Here is an 11303-nt window from a genome sequence, read left to right as displayed (position 1 = left end):
TTTTTATGGGTTTTCATCCCCACTTGTCCTCTTATCTTCCTCACTTTTATGACGTCATATGGGTGATTTTTGAGACATTTTGTAAAGTTACAAATTAAACATGTAATGTGTTTATCTCAACCTGAAATCAAGAGCCTAGTGTAGTTGTTAGAAAAGGGAACATTAATTAAGAAAATAGAGTAAACAACGTTTGTAAAAATATTAAAATCATATCAGATACTTTTAAGATTAATCACTTTTTGCAGATGTCAAAAACTTTGAAACTTGAAAGAGATCCTCTCCTAAACCTTTTCTTGAACTGTAGATGCTTTTTTAGATTGACTGTACATATCCTCAATGTCCTCCAAGCTCATTCCCTGAAAACATTTAGATGTATTAGTAAAATTTAGAAAACAAGTAGAAAGAAGCTTTTTAAAAACGAATCTGTTCTATAATTAGGGTCAGTCCGTCCGCAACGGTTAGCTCTTTTCGTTAATTTAAACATGTTAGGGTTGTCCTATCAATTTCAAACTTTGCTTGATGATTCAAATAATAGTTAGGTACAATTTAGAAAGACCGTAGGTTCATTTAAACATGACGATTTATAGCTTTTTTGACAACAACTTTTTATATGAAGTTTTTGTCCTAATAATCTGACACTCTACAAGTGTTAGTATTAGTTTGTCCTACCGTTCCACAGCTTCGCTGATATGGATATTGTCATCCTTTTGGCAGTTTTTAGGCAATTTTTTTACAAAAAAAATAAAGATATGGATCTAAAAGGCATTACAAAAAAATTTAAATTTGATTTTAATTTTTCAAAAAATTTACCTTTGTCTCTGGCATGAAGAGTGTACACAAAAATAGTACAACTAGGATAGAGATAAAGTACACACCAAAAAGTCCACCAGGTCCAAAACTAAAATGTGAAGAAAAATTATAGTTATTTAATTGAATGTTGATTTTTTGGTTGATAAACTTTTTTCACTGACTTCTATGCAAGATTAATGTAAAAAGAAAATATACTTTAAACAATATTAACAATAATCAAACATCAGGGGGAAAGTGAATTAAAACTTCATGGAATGAAAACGAAGTTGCGGGTTTCGTCGTATTTTCACAGTAGCTTTTCTCCTATTTCTAGCCACTGCGGGGGGCCCAACCTAAAATAACCTTTCAAAAGCGATTGTGAAAATACGATGAAACCCGCAACTTCGTTTTCTTTACATGACCCAAAACTTTTATCATAATATACTTTCAATGTTAGGAGAGCCCCAAAGGTTCTAGAAAAAAAAAAAAATGTAAAACGGGGGTAGTAGGCTATGGTGTACCATCTATCGTCTGAAGGATTGATTGAGGTTAATATTGAACTTACCAAAAAGACACACCAATAATGTAAGTGGTATTATCTATTTTCTATTTTGTAAGCCATTAAACTATAAGAATAAGTTATAAACCAAGCAAACAATTAAACCTGGAAATTATGACAGGAATCATCCTGACAGCAGAGAAAGTGGCCACATTCTGGAGGATACCCAGCATAGCAGAACCTGTACTTCTCATATCAGATGGTAATATTTCACCTGAAAACTTATAACATTGGAAACATATACAACAAGAAAGAAGAATTTTAAATTTCTTAAATTAATTTTTACAGCGAGATTTCACTTAGTTTTAAATGACATTACAAGAATTTTATTTTTTAATGGGAATAAGTGAAAAAAAAATTATTTCAACGTTTTATATGAAAATTATTATCAAATTATAACTTATTTTTAAAAAGTAAAATTATTTTAGGGTAATTGATAAAATTGTAAATAATATTACCTAAGAAATTCATAACAAGAACTCCCCAGCCCATACTGAAGCCAGTGTATTGAATAAGAATAGAAATCATGGGGGTCCATTTAGAATATTCCTAGAATAAAATGTGTTATCAATAACTGATGTTATGAGGTGAAATCTGAAAATGTTGATTCATTATTAGAAAGCAATGGCGCCCACTGAGTTTTGCAAGAGTGGGTGACCGACAGCGCACCCGAAAATTTTGACCTTTTTAGTGTTAGAGTAATATAAAAAAAATTTTAATTTTAGAATGGTGCTTCCTAGGATGATCAGGCATTTATATATAAAAAAGGCTGTTTTATAATCTAGTCTGACACTTATCATGTATCCTATAATATAAAGTAGTAAAGGTTTTTTTGTCTGAAGCTAAAGATCTCAGAACGTTCTAGTCCTGATGAGTTGTACTTTTCGGGAAAGCTTTATAAATGTCTTAGAGTTGTTTCAGGCTATTTTCCTGACTTTTCCCACTGTTCCCTAGAGGCTAGGGGCAAGGCAACTAGTTTTATACAATGTATAGATAATATAGTTCAAGGAACAGTGAAAGATTTGCATAAATTATTTGATGACCTATTTATATTCATATGTATTTATACTCACATTCCATATTAAATTTTATACATCTCTACCTGGATCTCCATAGGTATAAATGGAACTGCCAGGCTGTATGAAGATTGAATAAACAGAGCCAATGCAACAACTACTCCAGATAACAAATACATCTTTCTCCTGGAAATATAATCAAGAAATTAAATGATTAAAATATGTAGATAATGGTTAAAAATCTTTCCAAACGTTTGGAAAGATTTTTGTGAAAATATGAAATTAAACACGATTTAATTGTAGGTTTTAAAAAAAAAGTTTTATGAATCTTAACTTTTGAATTGGAACTCCTCCTTTAAATTACTCTTTATGTTGTTTATAATAATGTCACTTATGACTAAAATGAAAGTGTTAATTGTGTTTTACTAAGAATTGTCTACCATAAAGTCATATTTGTTTTCTTTATGTATATAAATATAATAAACTTTGGCTGTGGATCCTCTTTTACTTGAAAACTTCAAACGGCAGTGAAACTCTGATATGTCCGAAATTTTGTTTTGTTTAGCAGTAAAGAACATCTTTTTGCAATTTTGTATACTTTTTTAAATTCATAGTGATGTTTTTTTGAGAGTGAGGCACTTACCTAGGTGCTTTGTTGATGATTGGAGTCAGGCATAAAACCAAAACAGTTCTAAAGATAATAAATTCAATTTGAATTTTATCTGCATACAGAATCAATTGTTTAAATAGCCAAATATAAATAATTTAGAATTCTGGGGTAAAAGTTTGATAGCATAATATTCTAAACTAGCAGCTACGCCCCCTAGAGGCCTCTAGGGAGACTTGAGGAGGGGAGAGTTAACTTTGAAAACCCAATTTTTTAAAGATTCAAAAAGTTGAAGTAAAGTACCCTATCCCAAAATAGTCGTAAACCTTCCCAGGACCTATGAGAAGCTGCCAAGTAAAGAGAACCATCAGCGCGGCGGTTAGAGAGATTCTTTGGTAGAGATTCACAAACATCCTGATACTTTATTATAAAGATTTGAAGACTATACCTGTAACCAGAAAGGATGATGGCTACCAAATTTGGATCCAGTGGGATGTGAACTTCCTCTATTATGCTGTGCAGGTAATAGCCTGGACAAGGACAATGATGTTTATTAAAAACAAGCCAATTAGATTTTTGTTTAAAAAGTAAAGTTTCAACCAGTTAAAAAGTAAAAATATACAGATACAAGGATGACAACATCGTCAAGTAGCATTGCAGAATAAATCATAGAATGAACTATGGACAAAGTGATTTAAAAAGCAGATTTGCAACATATTTTAGTTTTTATTTTATATTTTGTGCATGACTGACATACCAACGGACCAAGTTAATCATATAATGAATTAGGAAACTTTACAAATAATTTCTGCAACCTACTTTGAATGGCATCCGAGAAAATCACATTTCCCCCAAAGTGGTACAGACTGACGGACGGACAAACACAGTCAAAAATATAGTAGCTTCACATATAAAATTTTTTTTTTTTAAATCTTATAATATACTAGATATTTAAGTTTTATACGTTGTTTTGAATAAATCACTAAGAATGATAGTGCTGGCATCAATCCTATTCATTTCAAAGCAAAACAAATTATAACGTATCTTAATTAAAACACTTTGAATTAAAATACTGAAAACTTACTTAAAGCCGGGAAGCCTCCCCATTCCATACCAAGACAGGACATAACAATCAACAGCGAGAAAGGTTTTAAAAATCCAGGCGATACAACTCGTCTAAAAATATAATTACATAAGATACATAAAAATCCCTATAAAGATAGAAAAATAATTATTTTCATAAGTAGAAAAGAACCATCAACACTATGAATTTAATTTTGAGGGTATTTAAAAAAACCACTGGAGATGATAAAATTAATTGTTTCATTGAACAGATGGTTTGACTTAAGGGTAAGGTAAAAATAACTGAATCAAATAAAAGTACAGAAAAGAAGTCAAATACAAAATAAAATAAGTTTATCACTTTTGTGACTCGTAGAGTAGCTTCATATCAGTAATCACACCTGAGTTTATTTTTCAATCTTTGCATTGTTGAGTCTCCCAAAAGCTCATTTTCTTTATTTTGTTTACTGATTGATTCAGAAATCCGTTGCATCTCAGCTCTAAAATTAACAATGAGTATATTCATCTTTGCAGTAAAACACATCCGCTTCTCGTTGAAGAGGTGATTTATTCGAATCGCTGCCCAAGGCGCGTCATAACTTAAACATGAAAAGTTATACCTGGTGTACTGATATTTTTTATGCGCGACATTAGTAGTTAGAGTAAGAGGAGTGCCTTTGCCCTAAATATGTACAAATCATTACCATGCACAATGCATAATTAGGGCTTTCAGACAAAGGTTATCCAATCAAAGTGTTAGTTGTCTACAATAGCTGTGCTAAGGTGTTATTGCATTGAGACCTACACTAAAAATCTAGACTTATGGTTTTAGGTTGTTAGCGGTTCTTAGAGTAGCTTCCCATATAAATATGAAAAATACTTACTGTACAACAAGCTCATTTCCTCTGTAGAATATCAAGGACTCATAGGCAGCTTCCTTATTTCCTTGCCTAGATCATTAATTATGTTTTGCTAATTGTGGACTTTCTTTTCCTTGTTATAGGCAAAATTACACTAAAAAATAGACATAAAAGGCGGGGTTTTAAGGGATAAGACATTTGGCGATAAATTGATGTTCATTCCCAATAATGATACTTAAAAATATCCGTTCTTAGTTGAAAAAAAGTATGGACAATTATATTACACCTACCAATAAACAAAAAAAAAATTTAAGACAACAAATCAAAGAATTTTATTTTATAAAATTTTAGGGTCTAGTATTATTTACTGCTCAATATATCCTCCCTTCTTTGGTATGACGAAAAAGAATGAAGAGATGAAAGTTTTTGAAAAGTTATAGCATTGATTAAAATAACATCCTTTGATAACATGATATTTATCTAGAAGTTTTAACCAATATGGTGTGTACAGAGATTTTTCAATTGAGTGTCATGATGCCTCCAGCACGCATAGCTGTACTTATTATAAGAAGACCTGTTTGTGAGCTAATACATTCCTCTTCTTTAATTATCTATAACTTATAAGCCGTATTTGCCCTTTTTAAAAGCGAAGCTTTTCTATAATTAGGGTCGGTCCGTACGTCCGTCCGTCCGTACGTCCGTCCGTACGTCCGTCCGTACGTCCGTCCGAGATAGATAGCTTTTATTCGTTAATTTATGCATGTTAGAATTGTCCTATCGATTTCAAACTTTGCATGATGATTCCTGTAGTAGTAAGGTACGATTTAGAAAGCGTAGCAACTCTATAATCATTACCAGAATGTCCGTACGTCCATTTTAAACATGTTGATTTTTTTACTTTTTTAACAACAAATTTTTATGTGATCTTATTATCCGTTTGATCTGATTTTTGGTATATTGATTCCTGGGACAACAAAGAACAATATTTAAGCGAAGCAACTCTATAATCAAGTCCTAAAAATGTAAGTATGTCCATAAACATTATCCTGTATCAAGCAGTTTTCCAACAAATTTACTTAAATTTTGCTTCGACTCTTTCGATACTTTTATATTCTGATTATTCAGTTCAGACACTATACAAGTGTTAATGTCCGTTTGTCCTACCGTTTCAGTGCTTCGCTTTTATGGATGTTGTCATCCTTGTTATAATAAAATTAATGAGGCTCAGGCTCGAACCATAAATCTTCTTGACAATAAAGGTATATGTAGTTACCATTTACATTGATTTAAGATTTTACCTAAGTAGCCAAGATGGTGATTCTTTGATACAAAGAAGTAAGACAATTGATAAAGTTGGAATACTTGTAAAAACAAGTAAAGCAGTTCTCCATGGTAGCACAGCTCCTAATAATAATAGAATTATAAATTTATCTACCCTTCTGTTAACCATTCATTGTAGCTAGCTATATATCTTTATATCTACTTATAATTATATTTTATAGAACATTGACCTATCAATCATTTATCATGTCCCCCAAAAATTTCTATGTTTGCACTTCTGCCTTGGATAGCTAAACTTATTCTGGCGGGAAAAGGTTATATATTATCAAAGTAAGTGTTGAGGGGGAGGGGGGAACCTACTCTGGCTTTCTTACAGGTTAAATATATCAACATAACAGGTCTAATACAGACAAAGGTCGAGTATTTAAAGAGTTAGCTACCTATTTTAGCAATAATTTACCTTCAACTATTTATGTTTATTTCTAAAAATCCTTCAAAGTTTTCTTTTACCTATGACCATTGAAGCTGTATAGCCAATACAGTAAAGAATTGTCAGAAACGTCCCAGTCAAACCTAAAACAGAATGAATCAAAACTTAGATTCAATAACTTTGGCTAAATAAACTTGTATAGGATATATCAGAGAATGAAACAATTTAAAAATATAGTGCTATTCTCTTATTTCTTAATTAAAAAGGGCTCAAAGCTGCGTGTCAGTCGCGACAATGCCTCAAATTAAAACCCGTTTGAGCGCTATTTTTTTAAAGAGAGATTGTCATATAGGTTTAGAATCCAGCTTATTTTCAAAATTGTAAAAGTTTGTTTTCTCTGCGGCTTACAGGCGGCTGGCGCGCTGCTGCTAAGCCCTGGTTAAAAATGTTGCCTTCTTGTTTAATTATTATTACTGCTAAAAAAAAAACAATTTGATTAAGATTTTTTCCAGTTTCAATGAAAGGAACAATTACTGAATGTGCTTATCAGAAAGCTTAGTCTTATAGTGGTTTTAGACTATTTAATGCAGAGGAATGACAATTTTCTTGCTGCTCTTAAAGGCTAAGAATAAAACCTTTTGTAAATATGAATAAATTACCTCTCAGAGATGGTCTAGAAGTTTCTCCCACTAATATAGGAGCAGAGACAATACTACTGCTAGCAAAGTGACCTGAAAGAAAATGTTGAACTGTAAGAAAAGCTTTTTTCCTACTTCGTAGAGAATCTTTTAAATTTGAAATTATTGTAATTTTAAATTATTTTTGTTTAAATATCTATTAAACAAAATCCACAATTACTGTTATGTAGTAATAGTAATGAATTTAACATACGTGGATAATATATTTTGACAGGGGAAAAAATCTTTAATTGGGGTTGCTAATATGGAATTTATTTCATGATCATCCACTAGGCAATGAGATGATGGATGGAGTAAATAAGATGGATGGGGAGTGTCGTATTTTAGCCAGCTTCTAGTATCACTTTAGTTCATGAACATCTGGTGCAACATCTAAGTAATAATATATCGTTTGTGATAGTTGACCAACTAACTTCAAATACTAGGGACGCAATCACAAGTGAAAAACTATTGTAATCACTTTTGGAAAACTATTTTTTTGTGTGTGTTGTTATGCATCTAAATACGTGATCTAACCTGTGATAAGCCGCCCAATGATGAGAACATAAAAGTTAGGTGCAAAACCAATCAGAATAAAACCTTAATAAACAAGGATAATTATGATCAAGAGAAAGTTGTTTCACAGCTAATGATTTTATCAAATCTATTATTGCGAAAGTTGGTGAATTTTTTTATGGTAAAAATATATCATAATCTAAAGAAGATAAAAGGTTTTATGATTTTTAAAAAGAAGCTTTGCAACAAATATACTTACAATTTTGTTTAGACTTGTGCATTAATATTCTGCTTAATCTATTCTGACACTCTAGAAATGTTAATGTTCGTTTGTCCTAATTTTTTTTAGAGCTTTGCTTTTATGGATGCTGCCATCCTTGTTAAATAGTTATTTTTGGTGTCCATTTAAAAAAATCCATTCAATATCAATATATCTAGCAATCTATACATGTATCCTAATATTACCTATAATATAACCGAGACAGTCTATGATCATACTTTTCTTTCTTCCCAGTCTATCAGATACATAACCACCATGAAGCGCCCCGGTTAAGCAACCGATGGAAAAAATGCTGGCTGAAAAAAATAACGTTATAAAATAATGTTATGTTCCAAATAATTGTTAACAAAAAAGAGTTAAAACAATTGACCTTAAATTGGTATACTTACATTCCCAATAATAATAAACAAAATTACTCTAAATATTTGTTAGTTTGGATCTAACCAATAAAAGTAATAAAAGTACTCAAAGTTTTTTATTCAACGAATAAGATAAAGTGGTTATCTAACTTGGGTACCACTGTAGTTTACATTGTTCTATGTTAAATTCATCTCCCTAAGATAAATATGCCCTACGATAAAAAACACATCTAAAATAAAATAAAAACTATTTTGATTTCATAACTAATTGAACCCTCTTTTAAACTCTTTCATAATTTAGTTTTATTTCATAATTTGTTTCTAAGTCTTATGAAACATGGACTGGAATAAATTAATATTAAAATATAATATTAATTCAGTGCATGTATGTACTTTAATTTTGAGGAAATGAATATAAGAAGTAAAATGTACATATACAAAGCCCAGTAAAACTGAACATGTTAAATTTGTAGAGTTGCTGTTGCTTTGATAAAAAAATCTTACCAAACCATCCGGATTCGGATTCCGAGAGTAATAAATCTCCGTCCCCCTGAAACATAGATAGATAAATAGATAGATATATACATATATATGTATATATATATATATATAGATAGATAGATAGATAGATACAGGGGCGTCCAAGCTTTTTATTTTTGGGGGGGGTAAAATTTTTTTAAGGTGGGGGTAATTCGGTTTTGGGGGGGGGAAAATGGCGCGCGAAGCGCGCCCCAAATTTTTTTTACCCCCTCCAAAATTTTTACCCCGGGGGTAAAATTTGCTTGGGGGGGGGGTAATTACCCCCCCTGAAATCTGTTGGCAGGGGTAAAATTTGTTTACCCCCCCAAAATTTACCCCCGGGGTAAAATTTTTTGGAGGGGTAATTTAAATTTGGGGGGGGGTAAATACCCTCTCCTAAATGGTTGGGGGTGCCTACGGCACCACCAGGGTAGGGGTAAATTTTAAATGGGGGGGGGGGGGTAATCGCCCCATTACCCCCCCCCCCTTGGACGCCTATGGATAGATATATAGATAGATAGATAGATAGTACATACTAGAGTAGACAAAGATTTAAATGCATACTAACCTTTAATAATTGAGGAATCATATATGAAGACATAGATACACAGAACGCACGAGTAGCCTAAAATATGTAATGGTTTTACTTTTGCTTCATAATAGCAGTGGCGACTGTCAAGAATTTCAAGGATGGCAACATTTACAAAAAAAATAAGCTCTAAAATCAAAAGGAAGGACAGCAGAATAACTTTTGTTGAGTGTCAGAACTTAATTAACAGAACATTCATTCTTAAGTCTTAAAAAAATGTTAAAATTATTATCAGATTTTTTTTGGAGAGAGATTTAAAATCAGCAGGTTTTAAATGGAAGGAAAATTTTAGAAAGCTTAAGAAAGAATAATGGACTAAAAGATGAACAAAGCAAGTTATTCAACAATTAGGATTAGAGCTACTTCACCAAAAAAAAATTTATAGCTATATTACTTACATTTTATAAACAAACAGACAGACACACAGATAGACAAACACACATCCTGTTACTTTATTATAAGGATAATATACGGAGTTCATTATATTTATGTGAGGATTGACAAACAGACGGATATACAGACTACAAAGTAAGTTTATAGAGTGGGTTCGATTCTCTAAAAGTATTGATATTCTTTCTTACCTGTCCCAAGTTAGCAGCAACAGATGCCAAAATCTAAACAGATCAAATATTTAAAACATATTATCTTTCATGTGACAAAACGGAAGAAGGGCTTCTAAAGAAGTTTCATGCCTTGTTTTCAGGAAGGAAGGGGACAATGGGCTGTTTAGTACACTAGTCCCCAAAGTTTTATGATAACGTTCTTATTCGTTGGCTTAACAACTTTAGATTTTTTATAATATAACCCCTCTGTAAATTATAATTGGATGAAATGTTTGGATACCCCTAGTTTGAACCAACCAATCAGGATTAAAGTATCCTAATAGTGTTAAGCCACCCACTGAGTCTATGAGAAATAGTTTTTAGAATTTATAGTGGAATATCCCCTCCCTGATTACTACTGAAATCCAGGGATATAAAGGGATAAGACAATAGCTGAAGAGTCCATGTATATTCCTTGTGATGATACTCAAATTACCCTTTCTGTAGAATACAATTAGTAATTTGGGCACTCAACTTAATGAACCAACCAATCAAAGTTCAATAAAAGTCCCAAAGCCAACGAATTAGAAATCGTTATTATACAATTTTGGGAACTGAAATATGTTTTTTATGAGTATGATTTTGTCATTCAAAAAAATAATGAAGATATCCATAAAGAAAAAAAAACAGACAGACAGATATCCTGTTATTTTGTATAATAACATGCCTGTATATGTGTTCTTCCTGTATCCATATCAACGGTGCCGGACATTTTTTTATAATTATGTAGAATAATTTCTAGTTAACTGGGTGACATGTCAATAGACAATGGGTAGAAAATGTCATTGTTTTCACCTTTAAATACTTTTTAAAAGCAGGGCTTTTCTATACATAGGGCCTGTTCGACCGTTCATCCGTCCGTAGGTAACGGTAAGCTCTTATCGTTAATTTAGGCATATTAGAATTGTCTTGTTAATTTCAAACTTTGCTTTTATAATTGGGTATAATTTAGAAAACGTAGCAACTTAAGGTACATAGTGATTCCTGTATCAACTAGTTTAGTGTTCATCTTGAACAATGATTCCTAGGAAAACAAGGTAGAATTTCTTCCAAAAAGGAAATAATAAATAAAGTACAAAAATGTTCTGAAACTGTATCACGTATTACTCACTGTAACAAGTTCATATGATTTTGTTCATAATTAAGTTTTAATATAA

General features: G+C 31.6%; 1 protein-coding gene across 1 annotated transcript; it reads right to left on the bottom strand.

Annotated features, from left to right (window-relative positions):
• Nucleotides 1-10915, bottom strand: LOC145328556 (facilitated trehalose transporter Tret1-like). Its single transcript, XM_080172293.1, has 19 exons — nt 10814-10915; nt 10126-10158; nt 9524-9580; nt 8941-8986; nt 8263-8373; nt 7819-7881; nt 7264-7335; nt 6685-6747; nt 6192-6297; nt 4918-4983; nt 4435-4533; nt 4056-4147; nt 3420-3501; nt 3008-3055; nt 2451-2550; nt 1807-1897; nt 1454-1562; nt 811-898; nt 1-356 (listed from the first exon to the last, which is right to left on the bottom strand). The coding sequence occupies exons 1-19, from the start codon at nt 10856-10858 to the stop codon at nt 282-284; spliced, it is 1446 nt and encodes a 481-aa protein (XP_080028419.1). The 5' UTR covers nt 10859-10915; the 3' UTR covers nt 1-281.
• Between the last annotated feature and the right edge of the window lie 388 nt (nt 10916-11303).

Source organism: Acartia tonsa, chromosome 9 (assembly GCF_053477335.1).
Source record: "Acartia tonsa isolate MP-2025a chromosome 9, ASM5347733v1, whole genome shotgun sequence".
NCBI lineage: Eukaryota > Metazoa > Arthropoda > Copepoda > Calanoida > Acartiidae > Acartia > Acartia tonsa.
The sequence above is the reverse complement of the archived record's forward strand: the minus strand, read 5'-3'. Positions and strand labels throughout refer to the sequence as shown.